At 55.1% G+C, this 18,919-nt stretch overlaps 2 protein-coding genes across 5 annotated transcripts in view; one reads left to right on the top strand and one right to left on the bottom strand.

Moving 5' to 3' along the window:
- Positions 1–18,919, top strand: part of SLC5A10 (solute carrier family 5 member 10) — a 38,946-nt gene that overhangs the window by 14,176 nt on the left and 5,851 nt on the right. For 3 of the 4 annotated variants that reach the window (XM_051632254.1, XM_051632257.1, XM_051632258.1), the window contains one exon: positions 2,271–2,406. In XM_051632254.1, coding sequence (XP_051488214.1) covers positions 2,271–2,406 — 136 coding nt within the window. Of the gene's footprint in view, positions 1–2,270; positions 2,420–5,501; positions 5,528–6,043; positions 6,053–18,919 lie in introns of all 4 variants that reach the window. The other variant, XM_051632256.1, reaches the window with a different exon arrangement.
- On the bottom strand, positions 104–17,178 carry FAM83G (family with sequence similarity 83 member G). The gene is made up of 5 exons (XM_051632253.1): positions 16,684–17,178; positions 10,304–10,471; positions 6,349–6,473; positions 4,108–5,551; positions 104–523 (listed from the first exon to the last, which is right to left on the bottom strand). The coding sequence occupies exons 1-5, from the start codon at positions 17,176–17,178 to the stop codon at positions 104–106; spliced, it is 2,652 nt and encodes an 883-aa protein (XP_051488213.1).

Here is an 18,919-nt window from a genome sequence, read left to right as displayed (position 1 = left end):
TAAATGTAAACAAGAATCCCCTGCCCCATGTAACACGGTGTTGCCTGAGGTCCAGGCACGCTCTACTACTGCTCTTGACCTAGAAGTCCACCTGCATCAGCACCTAATGGTCCTTCTGGCTGGTGGTCTCGGGGAGCTTCTTTTTGGAGTCAATAGAAGCACCCGGGGCTCCCGCAACCCTGTTCTTGAGGTGCTTGGACTGGGACAGTTTGGAGAGTGGGATGCCAAGGGGTGTCCTCATCTCCTCGGTTGTCTTCTGGCTTTCTGGCAGAGAGATCAAATGTTTGCTTGATGTTCTGGGGTTGCTTGGTGACAGGCGGCCGTGTGGTGTGGGCTTGGTGGGGCTGAAGGCTTTGCTCTGCCAGTATGGCTGGCTGCCTGCAATGGTCTTTTTGGGCTCAGCTCCATCCCCTCTGTATTTGGTGGCCCCAAGGGGTTTCTCATGTGTTGGAGAGCAGGAGACCTCTTTGCCTTGTTCTCTGCCTGCAGGGTTCCTGGGTCGGTAACGGTAGATGTGTGTCCCCTGTTTGTTAAAGAGCAGAAAAAGAGATGAGCTGCTGCTGCCAGGGGAATGCTGCTCCCCTGCATGGACACCCATTCACACCTCTGTGCTGTGGACTTGGTCCTCACAGACAAGTCTCTCTGCCACGTGGTGTACTCCCTTGCCCAAATTCTTCTGGGTCTGGTGGCAGTTCAAAACTGCCTCCAGTCTTGACTGATGCTGCTCCTTTCATTTCTCGCTCTGGCAACGCACTGTCCTGCACTTGGCAGCACCTCAGCAGCCACTCCCCGAGCAGCCCCAGCAGGCTGGAAGCTGTCCCAAGCCCAGTCATGGCCACCTGGAGATCCAGGATCAAGGATGTCATCAGCATCTCAACACCTTCTCTCCAGCTGCAGCCTGAACCCCCATCTTAATCATCTAAGTGCTCATTTCAGGCCCAAAGAGCATTCAGTCATCCAGACCCCACCTGTGGGATTAGGTGGCTACCGAGGTTAGATGAAAGGATGGAGGATTGGGAGAGGAGGTGGGACCAGGAGGCAACACTGAGCTGCAACACCGCTGCGGGGGTGGCTCTGATTGCCTGCGTTGAGAGACATGTTTGCATCGGGTCTGAGCACCATTAATGTTAGTGCTGGACTGAGTAAGGCCTGAACACATGGCTGTGGTCACCAGATATTGATCTCCCTCTTTGGGTGTGTCTGCCCTGCAATCTGGAGGTGTGATTGCACCCGTGCAGACAGTGCTGGGCTGAGATTGGATCTAGTGAGTGCAGGTGCTGACAGCAGGATGAGCTGGGGCCACGAGGCTGCAGAGCTGCTGCCCCGACCTGTCCTGCCTCTGCTGAGACCCCTGCTGTGCTGTTGGCATCAACTTCATGTTGAGTCATTAAATCCCATTGGCTCCTGAGAAGACACCTCCTTCCTGGACCAGGAGGCTGCATTACAGCAGGTTAGCTCAGGCAGTGTTAGATTGTTTTAACTATATTGCTTAAAATCACTGCTAAGTTCTGGGGTGTCTTTGGGTGGGGAAGACCAAGGGTGATCTAGGTTTGAGGTCATCATGTGCCTGATGTGGTGACTTAGCTGGGTGGTGGGGCCTATGTTTCCTGATGTGCTCTGGCTCCTGGGTAGAAGTTAAACCACAGCTTCCCAAGCATCCCACCCCAGGAACCGGCACCTGGTTCCTCCTGCCCACCATGGCACCAGCCAGTGTTAGCTTTGGAGCAGCTGAATCCTGCTGGGTGCTCAGCACTTCTCTGTAAGCCCTTGGGGAGAGTCTGGGCTCTTTTGAGGTCAGCATTTCCTACAGATGTTGCCTATTTAAGAGAGACTGCCTCAAAACCCAAGGGCTGCATTGTGGATAGACATGGCTCAGCTTTGAAGTGTGATGATGGTCTGAGCAGTGTCGGTGGTGGAGTTGTGGTAGGAGGAGGCTGGACCTGGTGTCCCTCTTATTGTGGGCACTCTTTGGGGAGGAAGTTGAATAGAAGGGGCAAGAGGGGAGAGGATGATGGTGGATAATGGTTGATATCAGCAGGAGGACATGCTGCTGTGGTTGCACTGGGCTTTTGTGGTGTTGTGGCATAACAGTGACCTGCTGCTGGTCTGGAGAGAAACCCAGCCTGTGGGTTGGATACATGTCTCCTCTGTGTTTCGGCCTCATGCCCAACAGCTCCAGTGCCTGGGATGCAGTTTGGGCAAGGAAGAGGCTGATGTAGACTAGGAGGTGTTGGTGGCTGCTCAACCCTCCCACCTGGCTCTCTCCGCAGGTCATTGTCCAGCGGTCGCTCTCTGCCAAGAACCTGAGTCATGCCAAGGCTGGCTCCATCTTGGCCAGCTACCTGAAGATGCTGCCCTTGTTCCTTATCATCATGCCAGGGATGATCAGCAGGGTCCTGTACCCAGGTAAGGTCCCAAGGTGTGGACATGGAGCTGCCAGGACAGACATTTTGCCTGTCACTAAGTGGCAAATGGAAGGGAGGGGAGGTGGGAGGACTTGTCTGGAAACCTCTGTTCTCTACAGATGTGGGGGAGTCTGCAGGAGGGAGAGGGACAGAAGAGAACCTAGAAGTCCTTGGTGTTGTCTTTGTGCCATCAGCAAATGCTACTCGTAGCCTGGTGTGAACAGGGTGGTGTGTATTTTGGCAAGGAGATACTCCACGGATAATCGGAATCACAAAATGTTAGTGGTTGGAAGGGACCTCTGGAGATCATCTAGTCCAACCCACCTGCCAGAGCAGGTTCACGTAGAGTAAGTTGCACAGGATGGTGTCCAGGCAGGTTTAGAAAGTGGGTGCAGCATTCTAGGTGGATGGAAAACCTGATGTTTGCCTGGCAAGAGCCTCCACTTGCATGTTGGACTATGCTGGGCTACAGGCCAGGGTGTAAGAAACGTGGGCCCAGCATAAAAATGTTTGATGGCGATTCCTGTTGGATTCAAGGTTGCTATTTTACACATGGGAGAAGCTACCCTCTGCAGGTTTCCATCCTCTGAGTGCTGGCTTTGCTAACCCTTCTGGGGCGTTAATTACCTGCCTTGCATCAAAGGGCCAGGACAAGTTATTGCAGGAACACAAACATACCTGGCCACCCCTAGCAAGGTGGCACCTGGGACCTGGGTCACAGAGCATCAAAGCGCTTGGTGCTTCTTGCCCTGCACAGCTCGGTGGGGTGTGAGGGGATGTTTGATGTGCAAGGATTAAAGCCCTGCTCTGAGCTGTGTTTTGCTGCCTGGGAAGGGAGATGCAAGTGGATTCTGGGCTAGTAAATTTAATTCCCTGTAAATACAGATTAGACGCTCAGCTGGGGTAACCTCAGGTGGCTCCAGGGATTTCAGCTGCTGATTTAACCCTGGGGGGTTTGAAAGCCCTGAAAACAAAGGTGGGGGAAGCCTCAAGAAACCAAAAAACGCTTGGTAGTCCAAGAAGCTAAAGAGCTTGGGTGGAAATAGGGGTTTGACCCCAGCATACCCTTGCTTGGATGGGGTGATGGTCCCACCATGGTGGGACTCTGGCATGTGCCCTACTGGGGGAGGGGGTGACAAGGGCCTGGTGTCACTCGTGGACCTGCCACAAAGTTGCTGACTGCTACGCTCACCCACAGAGGTTGTCATCCCTGTTTCTCTGCTGTCTTGCTGTGCCTAATTATGTGTCCGAGTGTTTTTACTTTGATGCTAATCACTTTTGCAAGGAGGTAGAAAATGAGCCTGAGAAGGACACGCCTGCACATACAGTCTGGCCCTGGCTGGGCACGATGCCACTGCTGATGGGCTGTACCCAGAGCTGCTGAGCTCCATCCCACAACCCAAAGCCATGGGATAATCCTCAGTTCCCAAAAAACTCCCTTTTCCCAGCCATTCCCATTGTACTCAAGAGCTGTGGCTTGGCCACCACCTTCCCAACCAAGAGCAGCACCTCTTGGGTGACTCCCAGCAAGGGTGTAGGGTGTTATTCTCCCATATGGGGAGTCTTGATCTCAGCATCTAGGATGCAACACCAAAGCTCTAGGGATGACACCACGCCTTGCCTGAGCTGGCTGGGTCACCTCCAGGTTTGCAGCCTTTGTAGGGTGGAGAAATGTAGGGAAGGTTATAGTATGAAGTCCTACCTGGGCGGCACTGCTGGGGTAGGAGCTGTTCCCATCCAGGATGGTGCGGGGCAGCACACACCTAATCTCCACAGCGTTGCTCCTCCTCTTCGTCACGTCCTCCATGCGGACGTGCTTCAGGGATGGAAGGCTCCCCAAGGGGCTGAGGAAGGTGCCCCGGCTGATGTGAGGGTCACTGAGCTTCCTCTGGATGGGCAGGATCTCCCCATTGTGGGTGACATCAGAGTTGGTTCTCCGGAGTGGCCCGTAGCGATCCCTCACCTCGAAGTACTCGTCTGAGATGGAGGAGGCGTTGGAGCGGCGGTAGCTGTGGTCAGCAGAGCTGCTGGAGTAGCTCTCCTGGTCGCTGAGAGTGATGTACTCCTCTTCCTCCTCCTCTTCCTCTTCTCCCAGCCCATTGTGGGTGCAGGGAGGCCCTCTGTCCTCCTGTGGTCCCACTGCTGGCCGGTCTGGCTGGAGATGGCAGGTCTCCATTGAAGCTCTGTTGGGGTTCTCCTCTGGTTCCTGTTTTGCATCCATGTGGTCGGCTAGTGGTGGCTGTATGTCAGCCTCAAAGGTAGCGCTGCTCTCACAGGGTGTAGTGACTTTGGTGACAAGAACACCAACGGGAATGGTTCTTGGCTTAGGAACTGGGAGCTTGATGTCCTCCAGTGTCTCCTCTGGTGGCTTCAAGTGGTGGCCCAATGGTGAAGTGGTAAATGTTCCCGCTTGCTTTGTTGTCCAGCTGGCACCTTCAAAGGGGCTGGTAGCAGGGGCTGCAGGAGCTTCCATGGGGGTCTGTGAGGTCTGTCTTTGGCAGGGGGACACCAGAGGTGGCTCTTGGTCTGAGTTCTTGTTCTCCATCTCCCTGTTCTTCAGCATCTGCCGGTGCTGGGCGCTGGCCTGGGAGACGTCGCAGACTTTGATGCGGTTCATCTGCGAGAGCTTCACGTTCTTTATCTTGGGGTCAATAATGTTGATGTAGCCCAAGACTTCACTCCCAGGCTCAGGGTCAGGCTCGACCCAGGTGGGCAGATAGTCAAACATGTTGGCTTTCTCCAGATTCAGGAGACCAGGGTGGATGAGCAGGGAGAGGTCTGCCACGTCGCCGTGCCTGTCGCCCGCCTGGCCCTCAGGCGGGGCTTTCCCTTTGTTGTCTGTCTTCTGATTTTTGTCCTGGTTCTCTGATGAAGTCTTGCTGATCTGGTCGGCGCTCTTGGCCTTCACCAGGGCGTATTTAGGGTTTATCAGCTTCTTCACCACGGCGTTGGCAGGGGTCACAGGCACGACCGAGGGCAGCGTTACGGGCTCAGGTTCGGGCTCTTCACCCATGGTGATGGACTTAAGGCTCACCCCCTTGGACATGAGGTAGAGCTCCTGGAACTGCTTGTCAAATGCCTCCACCACTTGGCCAGAGAGGACCGTGATGACGTTTCTGTCTGTCCTTGCCGCGGACCAGGTGAAGCTGGAAGAGAAACATGTTGGAAATGTTCTGAGCACTCGCTGGCAAATAACGCGCCTCTCCCCAGCCCTGGGATCCCCCGGGGGATTGGTGGTGCTAGCAGGGACATGATCTCACTGTAAACATGAATAATAACAAGACGGAAGATAGAGCTCCCATCCCAAATCAGAGGGAAGGGTTTGAAGTCTCGAGCACACTGGAACTTGGAGTAAAACTATCAGGTATTTGCTGAGGGCCACTTAGTTTTTCACTTCAGTGTTGGCAGCTTTTCCTTTCTCAGTTGGGGTTTAGTTAAGAAAAATGACTCATAAATGGACGTGTTTTCTCTTGTGGCCAGAAAGGAGGAAATGCTTCAGTTCCATGTTTATGAAACTTGTTTGTTTGAGCTGAAAAGCTTCCCAAGACTGATCCATTCCTACCAAAGCAAGTTTTCATTTGGACAAAATATTTTGGGTAGGAAACGTTTAACTTGAAAAGTTGAGATCAACCTGAGAGCTAGGACTGGCTGCAGTTGGATGCTTTTGTCCTTCCTTGTGATCATCACATCCCCTGGCAGAAGCACTTGGTGTGTCCCATCACCTCCAAGGAGGAGTATCCTAGACCTGGCTGTAGAGCAGTGGGGACCCATTGGGTCCCACTCCAAGACTCAGGCTGGCGTTGAAAAAAATCATCTCCCACTTTAGGAGGAAGAAAACAAGTCTGGGACAGGGCTCTGGGACCAGGACTTGGACCATGTGGGTCCCTGTCAGTCCTTTGACCGACACCTCCATGGGTGGGTGAGAGGAGACACCACTGATTACCTGTAGGATCCACACATGGCCCGGTCCCCATCCACAAACATGAACTTCTGGGCCAAAGCCCCTTTGAACTTGGTGGCCGAGCGGGTGAAAAACTCTGTCCCCCCTGTACTCCGGACTCGCAGGTTCTGCAAAGCAAAGGCAAAAGTGTGTGCAGGAGCAAAGGGCTGGTCTTCAGAGCATCCTTCACCTCTCCATTGATGCCCCTGGGGATGCTCCACAGCCCCTCCAGGAGTGGGAATCAGTCTTTGTGGCTGGCTCAGAGGAGGCCACAGTGATGGGAAGATAAAATAACCTGCCCAGGGCCGTGGAGTGAGCCAAGGACTTGGCTTCAGGAATTTCCTGCTCTGCTCATGTGTCGGGCAGTGTTTTCTACCTCTTGAACCTGGTGCTGCCCGTGCCCGTGGGTGAGCAGCATGTGATAATGCTGCCAAACATTTTCCATCTTCTGGGATCTATGCAAATGCCATAATGGGAGAGGTGATTCTTCACCTTCTCCCTAGTGGGAGAAGTACAAGGGTTATTAGGGGAAGGTGGTGACCCCAGGGCAGCACAAGTGGACCTGCTGGTGGTTCCTGCCTTGCTGTGCTCTTAAGTCTGAGCATCTAGCCCTCTTTTTAAGGCTGAATGGGAAAAATTAAAAAGTGGGGAAACATCTTATCACCCTGGGGAAATGAAACCCAGGGACATGGAGCAAAAGAGCACCTCCCACAGTGGGTCCCTGCAGAGGGGGTGGGGTGTCCCCTCTCAGGGAGCCCAGGCAGGGAGGGGCAGCCCTGGCTCTGAGAACATGAATTTTTGATGTGCAGTCTGTCTCATGCCTCTGTGCTTTTCTCTGGAGAGCACCAGCATATTTTTGCAGCTGAGCAGATAGCATCTTTCAAATGGTCTCCCTTGGGTGGGGAGAAAATATTTTCTTATGAAAGCAGCTGCATTCCTCCCTGTCCTGCTGGGATGTTGGTGATGCCATTGCTAAAGGCACCGTGTCCTCATCAGGTCGTGCCCTTCATGGTTGGGATTTTTATTTAAAAAGCTTCTAAAAGACAAAAAAGAAAAGGCACCAAAACTGTTTTTCCTTCCCACCTCAGGCTTCCCTCATCTGCTGCCCTGGGGTCTCCTCTCTGACCTGGCACAGCCTTGGTTCACCACTGTCCCCTCTCCTGTGTGTCTGGCAGGAGGGACTGTGATTTGAAGCTGGTTTTGATGCAAAAGCAGAGACTTTTCCTGACCAGGTTTCCAGGCAGGTTTTACACATGGAGTGGAGGAATTTGGGGCGGTTTTTATGCTTTTGATTTTCTTCTCTTAGCATTTGCCTTTTTGCCTGTTGTGTCTGGGGGGAGTGATGCTGAACACCTCAGTGTTAGTGGCGGCCAGCACTGGGGGCGGCTGGCAAGCAGGTTGGGGTGACAGTTTCCATTCCACGGGCTGAGAGAGTTGGGGGTGTTTAGCCTGGAGGAGAGAAGGCTCTGGGGAGACCTTGGAGCACCTTCCAGTGCCTGAAGGGGCTCCAGAGAAGCTGGGGAGGGGCTTGGGACAAGGGCAGGGAGGGATGAGATGAGGGGGAAGGGTTTCAAACTGAGAGAGGCTAGACTGAGATGAGATCTGAGGAAGAAATTCTTCACTAGGAGGGTGGTGAGACCCTGGCCCAGGTTGCCCAGGGAAGCTGTGGCTGCCCCATCCCTGGCAGTGCTGAAGGGCAGGTTGGATGGGGCTTGGAGCAGCCTGGGCTGGTGGGAGGTGTCCCTGCCCATGCAGGGGGGTTGGGACTGGATGATCTTTCAGGTCCCTTCCAACCCAAACCAGTCTGGGATTCTGTGATTCTTGTCCCACTCTGTCCCTCCACTTTGGGGCTGCCGAGAGCCCCCGGGGAGCTGCCCCAGGCTTCCCCACCTCTCCCAGGGCGTCGATCTCGCTCTCTCAGAACTGAAACTTCGCACAAAGGCACAAAAGCAGCCGTGGGTTTTTCTCAGGTAACACCCAGGGGAACAAAGCTCCCCAGGAGCAAGGTGCCAGTTACCTTTCCCTTCCTCCTGGCTCTGGCGGGATCGCTGCTCTTAAGTAAGATCTGTTTATTTAATCTCTCCCAAGACAAGCGCGCAGGAGCGGGCGCCCGGCGCCGTGGCCGCCTGCCCAGCCCGGCACGGGGTGAATCACTCCCCAGGAACTCATCATTGCTCAACCAAGCAACCGCCTTGCCCAAAGCCGCTCGCTAATTGCAGCAGGCACCAAGATAAACCTACTGTTTGGTGAGCATCTCCTGGCTTACCCGGCAGCTCCCAGACACTGCCCTACTTTCCTCCCAGCCTCCTGCCCTGCTGCAGCCCGTGCCAGCAAACTGGCTGCAATATGTGGCAAATCTCGACTTCTAGACTTTTGCCGAGCTCTGCAGATGTTCTCCTGCTTTTCCTGTCCTGCCGCTGAGGTTGTTCATGCATTAAAATGCTGGCGTGCGTCAGCTCTGGCTTTTCTGGTCTTGAGGTAGAAGGATACCAGACTCTCTGGGGAGCTTGGACGCGGGTTAAAGCTCACTGAGTCTGATTTAATTGTTGTGAGCAGCAATTAAGCAGGGCCAGGAGCTCTGTGGCTGGGGGAGGTGCAAGGCTCAGTGCTTTCGGCTCCCCAGGGTGGGTGTCCCCGAGCCCCTGACGTGTCCCGGACTCATGCCAGCCCGGTGTGAGGGTGTCGTGGCTCCTACATGTTCCTGCTCAGCTGAAGCTTTGCCCTGACTCTGAGCAGATTTGGGGAGCTTGCCCAGGCACAGGTCTCCCTGCAGCCATTTGGCAGCCAGTGACCTCAGGAGAGGTGACGTGGCTGTTCTGCTGAGCAACAGGCCAGGCTGAGGCCCTGGGTACAGCGGGGAGGGGGGATGTCCAAGCCCCAGACTGAAACCTCTGGGCTGCTCTGGTGCCTTTCCATCTGATGCTGGTGGTGGGAGCACAGTGCCCAGCAGAGAGCCTGGGACTGCATCCTGTGGCTGGAGTGAGGGGCCCTGTGGCTGCTCCTGAGGCCACCACACCCCAGCCCCCCAGCTCCTCTGCCCCTTTGTCTTCCCCCATCCTTTGCACGAGCACTGTGCAAGGTGATTTTTCTCTGCACTCCCAGCACACTCAGAGATGCATGAAGGTTTTGGGGCACTTTGGGCTGGGGACTGAGCCCCTGCACTGCTGGGCATGTCTCACACTGCTCTATCTTCCCTTGTGTCAGACAGGACTTGTGCACAGGAGTGATGTTGTGTGCAGCAGCCCTGGGGACGGGTGAACACAGTGTGTGTGGGCAGATCAGTCCCAGTGTGGGTGAGAGCAGTGAGGGCACCCTCGGCAGCTGCTGGGGTCACAGGCAGTGTGGCTGCCTCCCCGCTCTGCTCCCAGCCCCGTGCTGGGGCGGAGGTTCCGGAAAAGGGAAAAACTGAGTTTTTTAATTCCAGCCTCTGACATGCGGGAAAGCCCCAAAGCGAGAGAACTGGCTGGTGGCAGCTCCTGCTGGTCCTGCCCCGGGGCAGGTGCAGGCATGGGGCAGGTGACAGCAGGGATGGGGCCCTGGCAGAGCAGCCTTCCTCTCGTGCCTTCCCTCTTACTGGCTGGTTCACCAGGGTGAGCTGAACATGTAGGTTTACCCCAGGGCTTTGCAGTGTCCTGCTTGAGTCGTACCTATCCCTCTGGGGCTGCAGCCCCCTGAACACCCTTCTGCCCCAAAGCCAGCTCTGGATGGTACCAGCAGCCCCCCAGGATTTCTGCATCCAGTTTTGCTGGGTGGAAATCCATGTCCCTGTCTATCACCTTTTCCCTTCCATCATGATCCTTCTGGATCTGGCCATCACCTTCAGCTCTGGTTGTAGGAAAAATGGACTAAATTAATCTAGGACTGCCCAAAGTTTTGGGGTTATGATCCCTCCAAGATCTGATCATCTCCCTGCATTGGAGGAGGCCACCCAGACCTGGTCCCTTCAGACCATCCTTACCTTCAAATGCCCGGTGTGCATCTGGGCTCGTTCACACATTTGTAGGAAGTGCTTCACGTTGGTCTCATCCAAAATGATGTAGACTCCCACTTTCCTCTTGAAGCCGGCATCCAGCAGGTCCTTGAAGATGTCAACATCAGTGAACATGTCCATGACCACAGCAATGACCTGGAGAGGGGAGAAGAGAGGTGAGGCTGGATAATGTGGTTGGGTGACATCCCTGGGATGTAGCCAGTGCTTGGGTGAGAGCTGAAGCCATGGGCTCTCTCTCTCTAGGAGGGTGGGATTTGGTGTGGGAGAGCCCCAGCTCCCCCTGCTCCAGCCACCTCAAAGGAGGGAAGTGGGAGCCCCCAGTCTCAATCCTCTGCAGTCACTACAGGAGGTTTGGTCTCCCTTGGTGGCCTGTAGCATAACATACTTGTGAAAAATTGGCTTCTGAGGGTGAATCTAACTTTTTTGCCTTTGAAAAACATCACAAATGTGAAAGTTTGGTTTCTGGCTGAGAAGTTTGGTGTCCATTTTCTACTGGCACTGCCTGGGGCCCTGTCATGGGGAGGATCAGAAGGGGAAACCTGTGATGCAGTGATGCGTGGGGTGGTTGCTGTCTCCAGGGTTGTCATGCATGCTTGCAGTGAGAGAAACAACATAAAAAATACCTAAAGTGTTTATAAGCTTGGTAGAAAGTATCTGGACACCTTTGGGGCACATTCAGGAGCTGAAATGACTTTTAAAAGTCAGGCCTGGGTGTGAGCTGGTGGGGTTTCTTGAAAGCAGCTGGGAGTTTGCAGCTCCCTGTGTCCAGCTGCTGAGCATCCCTCCTCCCTCCCAGGCCATGGGAAAGTGGAGCAGAGCTGGGATGATGGTGCCAGGGCCCTGAGCACTGGCAGTAGGGTTTGGCACATGGCAGCGTCACCACCCTTTGCAAGCCAGAGCTGCCTTTGTACCCGGGGTGATTCAAGTCCCATGTGTGATAGGAAGATTCATCTGTGTCACATCCAGAATCACTGGGATTTTGCTGTGATGGTTGTTTGAGAACCAGAGTTCAGCCCACACCCATGGATTTTGCCTTATTGGAGATGGCATCATCCATGACACAATGATGAGCAGTGGTGGTGCAGCATGAGATGTGCAGGCAGCTGCCTGCAGCCCAGCTGAGCATCATGGTGCCATTCCCAAAGCTGTGTCCCTCATCCCACATGGATGGCAACAGCCACACAGGTTTGTGACCAGGGCACTGGCATGTCCCTGTCCTATGCTCAGAAACTCATCGGTGTCCCTATCTCTGTGGCTGCTTCTAGAAGGTGCCCTGGGCCGGGGGATGTGGCACGTGGCTGAGTCAGGCCACTGGTGTGGGATCCTGACCTGGGGGTGGCACAGGACCACCTTGGGAGGGAAGGGATCAGGACGGTGCTGGGCTCTCGCACACTCAGGAACATCCAGTCCAGTGCTCTCAAAGCACCAGGCTGCCTTTTAATTAGCTTTGTGCCACAGGAGGTGGAGGGCTCTAATTAAGAGGATTGTGTGTGATGACACTGCCAGCTCTTCCCTTCCTTTTCTGCAGGCGATGGGGCGAGGAGCGAGGCTGCGTGAGGAGCCCCAGCCCACACCACCTCCCGTGCCACCCCAGCCTCCCCAGCCCTGGCCACGCATGAGCTGAGTGACAGGGGACACTGTGGTTCTGTCACCTGCTTTTAACTGAGTTCCCATTTACCCTCCCCTGAGAGCCTCTCACCAGGCTTTGCCACGAAAGGATAAATCTTCACTCCTTCGTGCACCTGCTCCTATGTTTTGCACGTCCTCATTGTCCTACTGGGGAAACTAAGGCAGAAAACCGGGTGCCTGCTTTGCATGGGCAGCCCAGGGAGGGCTGTGCTTGTCTCGCCAACACTGTGAAGTTCAAACAGGTTCAAAGCTACTCCTGAAGCTCAGGGCTTGGCTTTTCCATGTGCAGCAAGTAATTGGAGAGGAGCTGTGCTGTCTGCCACGAGTCCCGGGTGAGGGGCAGTTGAGCTGGGACAGTGTTTCCTTGGCTTGAGGAGGTCGGTCTGGTGGCCAATGCGGTCCTCCTTTCTCTGGCACTGATGCTCCTTGCAGCCAGGGTCGTGTCACTTTGCCTGCATTCTACATTTTCTCCAGAGAAGCTTGAGGGCTTATAAAATGGAGATGAGCGCAGCATTGTCCCTTGTTGTGCGAGGAAAAGGGTATTTCCCATTGTGATCCTGGCATTCCTGAGGCTCCAACTTGCTGCTGTAGCTCTGAGGATGGTAAGGTGCTTTGCAGGGATGTGGGCAGGGCACGGTGATGTCCCCTGTCCCAGGCATGGCTCACGCAGGGCTGGTGAGCAGGCAGCTGCCCAGGGCAGCCCAGCTCTCACCTGCTTGCCCACATTTTCAACCCGATTCCTCCTGCTCGGCTGGTGCATCCTGTCACCACTCAGCACTTCTGCTTCCCACCCCACCGCGTCTCGCCTGCAGGACAGGCTTGGCCTGGCTTTGTCACCAGGATCCCACACCAGTGTGCCAACATGCTTGTCCTGGCACAAAATGGGCTGGGAGAGAGCAAGGATGGCACTGGCAGCGCTCCCAGTGCCACAACTGCCCGGGCACCACAGGGTCAAGACCTGCTGCTGGGCTGCCCATGTTTGTCCCTCCTCTGGGACTGGTTTGGTCGGTGTCAAGCCCAGGTGCAGGGTTTAATCTGCAAAGAATGGAGGTCTGTCTGCTCCTAGGAGTGAAAACCCTGCCCTATTTACTTCCCATCCTGGGGAATGGGAATGTCTGGAACAAACCATGCTGCCCTGCTCTGGGGAGCAAGCTTGGCACCCTTGTCCCCATCACCTCTACCAGGGCAGCTGGGGAGGTCCCCAGCAGCAGGAGAGCCTCACCTCTTCCCAAAGCCCTTTTGCTGCTGCGTCATCCCTGGAAGCTTTGCCATCCCTCTGCCATTCATCTAGAGGGTGCTGAGAAGATCAGCTCAGGCAGGGTGAGTTTTTCTTCTCCTCAGTTTTTCTTCCTGAGATCCCAGGAGCTGCCAAGGTCCATTGGATGCAGTAGATGTGCAGGCGCCAGGTCCCAACACCCCGAGGAGCCCTGAGCATTGTGTCCCCTCGGACACCAGGCAAGTGATGTTGGGATCCTTCTGAGCAGCTTTGATGAGCACATGAACTGCAGGGTCATGTTTTATAGAGGAAATCATGGCTCTTTATTAGCTCACTCTGAATCATCAGCTAATGATTTTTGGGGCACACCACGTGGGTGTTTAATAAATTAGGCAGGCACCAAGGTACAATTAGAGGAAGCGTGTTGGGATGAGGGAGAGGTGGGACAAGTAACATGAAAAATTGTTCTCCCCTGTCGACCCTTTCATCCAGGAATGGCAGAAGGTTTTGTAAACAGTAATTAATAGGGCCTCCCAACCTTTGCTGGAAGTTGCTCAGGGTAATTGTATCACCACAATTCCAACCTGGAACCTCAGGTGCAGAGAGGAGGTCAAGCTCATTGCTCTCTCTGGTGGCCTTTGGCCAAGGTCAGTGCTTTCAGCCTGCTCTGGTTTCTGGTCAGATAGAGCCTAAATCTAGAGGAGAAGAGAGAAGGGAGATCTTCTTCCCTACTTCTCCTCCAAGTTTTACAGCCTGAGAGGATCCTCATCAGAGGAGAGATGGTCATGCCATGGCTGGGCCTGGTGAAGGTCTCCAGGGTGAAGCCCAATGGTGCACGACAACCCTGACTACCTTTGTTTGTTGGCCATAAAGATGGGATTTATTGGGAGAGCAGGGATGTGGCCACAAGATCCTGCCTCTCTTCTCTACCATTTATTCCCAGAAAGAGGAGGGGATCATTTGCATCCCCTGCTCAGCTTGCCTGGGTTTGCCTCTCTGCTGAGCAAAGCAAAGGCTCTGAACTCGGCAGCGTTTGGCCTTGTTCCTGCAAGCAAGTAGGTTCATCTGCACCATCAAAGGGGCCTCACGTCTCAGCTCCTGGCTCCCGCAGCCCAGCTCTGTGCTGCCCTGAGCCTTCCCAGCATCAACAGCTCTCACGTGGCTGAACTTTCCTCAGCCAGGCTGTTTGTTGGGTGAACTTTGCTCTTCTGGCCACGAGACAGCAACCCCGTGTCTGGGCTTCAGCATCTTGGAGCGTTTCAGGCCAAGTGTCTTCAATAGTGGCAGGAGCAAGGGTCACCCTCTGGGGTGCAAGACTGAAGCTCTCTCAAGCCTATGCTCCTTCTCAGGTGGATGAAGAGCACTGCCATTGTCCTGTGGGATGGGACAATCCAGCAGGGATCTCCGCAGGGTGGCTCAAGGGACACTGCAGGAAGGACAGGGCATATGGCCAGCCTATGTGACACCTGATGGGGAGGCAGCCAGACCATCTCTCTGCCCACTCTCAGTTTCCTCAGCCAAACTGTTTCACCTCCAAGCTGCCATGAAGACTTTAAGCCTTGGCTGAACTCTCTACGTGCAGAGGAGGGTGGTCTGGCCCAGCATCCCCACATTTTGGAGCACCCACACAAGTGGTCACCTGGGCTCAGCTGTGTGAGAGCATGTTCAGCTGCAGTAGCTGCCATCCTTGTACATGGAGTGGGAGACCCCTGGAAGAACCTCACCCATCAGAGGCCAAAACTCCTGCCATCCCCAGACCCTGTGGACTGCAGATTTCAAATACACACCCTTCTGTCTCCCTCTCTAAGCTCCAAGCAGGCTCCTGCATGTCACCAGAGGTGTCACCACATCTCATCCCACTGGCAAGAACCACCTGGACCAGGAGGCAGCGCCCAGCCCTGCTCATGGGGCATCAAGCAACAGGTGACGAGCATGGCAGCATCAACCGCTGCCACATCCCTGTGGCTTGGAGAGGCTCCAAGGAGAGGTGGGGACGGTGCAGGCAGCGGGGCCTGGCAGCTGCCTGACTCAACTGCCTGTCTCTGCTGAGCAGGAGGAGGGTGCCAGGGTGACTCAGGAGATGCTGTTGGCGCGGGGGAGGCGGGAAGCGGTGAGTAGGCAAAGCGGGGCAGGAGCTACAAGCCCAGGTCAGAGGCAGCTGGAAAGACCCGAAGATGAGACATTAATTGTAATAGGGGAGTTCTCCCATCCTCCATCCCGTGGGATATCTGCTCTCCCTTCTCTTTGCCCTCACTGCAAAGCCCTTTTTGAGGGAAAACAGCACAAGTAAGGACAGGTCACCTCGACTTCTGGAAGGTGATGGCCAGTCTGAGATGGCTCCGGTCACAGCAGGGCAGCCCCGATCCCCCCATCAACCATCCCATGAGCCAGATGCCTTGGATATGGTGGGAGATCGGTTTTCCTGACCTCTGGTCCTGGAGAGGCTCTGACAGCTGTGTGCCACCAGGCTTCCTGCTCTGCTGCCAGGATCTGCAAACCCCAGCACTGCCCCTGGCTCTGGCACAGGGGTCTCTGAAACCAGGTGGACCTGACACATCCCAGCCTGTCTCCTCCTGCTCCATAACCACACTGGCACGATCTCCCTGTTTTCCTGCTGGAGCATCCCTGGTGTTGAGATGATTCCCCCTTGGAGCTGGATTTCTCAAAGGAGCAAGAGCTCAAAGGGCTTCAAAGCACCATGAAATTAACAGGTACTGACCCCTCCTGCGCTTCCAAGCTGGGACTGGGTCACTGGGAAATGCCACCACTGCTGGCCTTCAATGCATGTCAACATCTTCCTCCTTCCCTGGTCCTCCTGCCCATGACACCAGCCTGACCCCATCACTCATGCACCTCAACTCGCTGCTCCTTGGTTTAAAGGCCTAGGGAGAACAAATCTCAACCCACATCCCTTTGACATCTCCCCTGACTTGTCCTGCACATCAACTCATCATTTTCCTCTTAAAGCCAGGATGTGGCCAGCTTGGAGCACAGCAGCAATCTCAGCCCAAGCTTGACACTTGCACACGTCAGCACCAGACTGGTGGCTTTGGCTGCTTTGCCCCAGGGCTGAGTTTGGCTCCTCCGGTTCCTGCGTGTTGCCACATGCAGTCACACGGGGCTCTGGGAAGAACCATCATGACGGGCCTGGGACTGTGGGCTTGCAGCTGGGGAGCAGCTCAAACCTATTTTTCACCCCTATGGTTTTTTCTACAGCCCCTGTAGGGACCCTGGGATTGCTGGTGCTGCCCTGGGGACCATAGGAAGGGTCGCCTTGCTCCCAGGGAGTGCTGGACCAGGCTAAAAGTGTTTTCAGCAAAATCTGATCCCCAAATATTGCTTAACACTGAAGGAACATGATAAAACCCAAACGTTTGACCCTGATGCCTTTGCTTGGGCAGAGCTCCTGGCAGGAGGGGGATTGCCTGGATCCGTGGGATCCTCCCTCAGCAGGACAGCCCGGGGCACATCCTGCCCTGTCCCCACGACGCACCCACCTCACCTTTTGAGCCTGGCAGATCATCTTCCTCACCACCTCCTTGATGTGTGCCTGCCCCTCGATCGGGGGCTGCATGTAGACGGTGGCGCGGGTGACCCCCCGGTAGGCGATGGTCTCGGGCCAGCCCAGGTCCAGCTGGGGGATGGAGCGGTCGGACCTCTGGGGCCAGTACTCCAGGGAGGGGGCCACGTCCTGCTCATCCCCTTGGCTGTTGTGGTCACCATCACTCTCCCCTGTGCTGCCCCCATGACGTGGGATGTACTCAGAGCCGGGGTCATACGTCTCTAATGTGTCCAGGATCTTCTTTAGCTCCAGCTCGGAGAGGAAGTCCCTGATGTTCTCCTTCTTCAGGACCTCGTAGAAAGCGTCGGGGCCGCGGGAGGCCAGCGCCTCCAGGGCCAGGCGTTGCTCCTCGCTGTAGAAGAACTCAGGCTTGGACTCACTGGACCTCCAGTTGACGTGGCTGTCATCCAGGCACTGCACCTGGGAGAAGGCCATGGTGACCACGGACGCTTCTACCCTCTCCGAAGGATCTGTATGCTCAGCAAGAGCTGGATATGGACAACAAATAAGGAATTAATTCTTCCCCAGTCTATAAGTACACAACTTGCTTCACCCTTCCTGGCTCAATGTGCAGCTGGAGAAACACGCCGCTCCCTTCTCTGCCGGTTCCTGCCACGCCGGAGCTCTTCTCTGCCAGGGAGGAGGATCTGATTCCTTGCTTGCTCCCGGCTCTGCTCCGGGCAAGGAAAACCTGGAGCTTCCCACGGCAGAGGCAGAGACAGCCCCAGGCACACGTGCACCACCAGAAAGGTCCTCTACATCCAGGTCCACGCTCTTCTCATCCTCTGCTCTTTCAAGTCAACGATAACACCAGGTAACTTAAAAAGTGGAAAATGAAAGAACAAAACTAAACAAAAGCTTAATGAAGGGGAGAGAAAAGCGGGATTTCTCAGCCCAAACGCTGTCCCTTGTTATCACTCCTGAAGAGCTGGGTCACCTGGTGGGTTTCTGGGCAGCGAAGGTCTCCGCTGGCCTCTTGCACATCGCCCTGGCTGCCAGGCGGATGAGCTGGGGCTGCTGCCAGCGCAGCGCCGGCCGGACAGGTACCAGCAAGAAGTGAAAAGAGGAAAAGCAAAGGAGTGATTCATGGCTCCGCCCGGCCCCACCTGCAGTCACGTTGCCTTCACACATCCCGCCCTGCCGCACGTTAACTCTTTCTGCTGGTGAGTCCTCACACCTCCGGGCCCAGAGACCCCTGGGACTGGGAGGTGGGGGGGCAGTTGGGGAGGGGTTTGGGGGTTTGTCTTAAAAAAAAAAAAAGGCTCTTCCCTGAAATCTCCCCCTCTCCCGGAATGCCGGCTGGGCAGTCGGAAAGCAGCTCTGCAGCGTGGTTAACCCTTCCTGTGCCAAGCATGGGGACCCTCCGGGTGGGTCCTGGGGAGCAGCCCCGGGTTGGAGATGCCAGACTGGTTCAAAGCTGCACGAAGGGGGTTAGACTGGACATGAGGTAGTATTTCTTTACCAAACAGGTGGTCAGATCCTGGAACAGGCTGGAGGTGGAACCAGAGAGGTGGTTGACACTTCCAAGCCAGGCAGTGTTGAAGAGGCGTTTGGACAATGCCCTTAATACCGTGTTTTAATGTTTGGTCAGGCAGCTGGACTAGATTATCATTTTAAGTCCCTTCCAACTGATAATCTCTCCCTCTCCTCTGCCAGGAGGTTTGCAGCAGGACACACTCACAGCACTTGACTTTGCTGTGGCAGATTCTGTTGATATCTGGGAGAATGGGTCAAATCCCCACCCCGGGTTCATCAGTTGGTCCTCACGAGCCAGAAACGTGGAGCTTTCTACTTGTAAACTCAGATAAAGGTGCATTTTCAGAATCGGGGTCAGATTCCTGCACTGATGCCAAAAAAAAAAAAAAGAAAACAAAAAGGAAAAGGGAAGTGCCAGGGGCTGCGTCTGCTCCCTGGAGCAGCAGCAGCTCAGCTGGCTCTGCAGCCCTGGAAATGAGAGCCCCGTTTGCCTCAGGCTCTCGGGGCAAAGCATCTGCCCGGGCTCTGGGCCATCAAAGGGCTCCTCTCTGCACACACGGTGGCCTTCGTGGCACAGTGAAGGAGGGAGAAAAAATGAGTCGGGAATCTGCAGAAAAGGGAGAAACTTTATTTTCTCAAAGTTGGGCTGTGACAGGTTAAGCTGGAGGTGTCCCTGCCCATGCAGGGGGGAGGGTTGGAA

The sequence above is a fragment of the Apus apus genome, chromosome 14, assembly GCF_020740795.1.
Source record: "Apus apus isolate bApuApu2 chromosome 14, bApuApu2.pri.cur, whole genome shotgun sequence".
NCBI classification, from domain to species: Eukaryota; Metazoa; Chordata; class Aves; order Apodiformes; family Apodidae; genus Apus; species Apus apus.
The sequence above is the reverse complement of the archived record's forward strand: the minus strand, read 5'-3'. Positions and strand labels throughout refer to the sequence as shown.

Bases quoted from the DNA above. Each gene is read 5' to 3' on its own strand.
- FAM83G (XM_051632253.1), bottom strand. From the start codon at position 17,178: ATGGCCTTCTCCCAGGTGCAGTGCCTGGATGACAGCCACGTCAACTGG. The intron at 6,474-10,303 runs GTAAGGATGGTC...TTTGCTTTGCAG, and splicing joins TGCACACCGGGCATTTGAAG to AACCTGCGAGTCCGGAGTAC. The intron at 5,552-6,348 runs GTAATCAGTGGT...TTTCTCTTCCAG, and splicing joins GCCATGTGTGGATCCTACAG to CTTCACCTGGTCCGCGGCAA.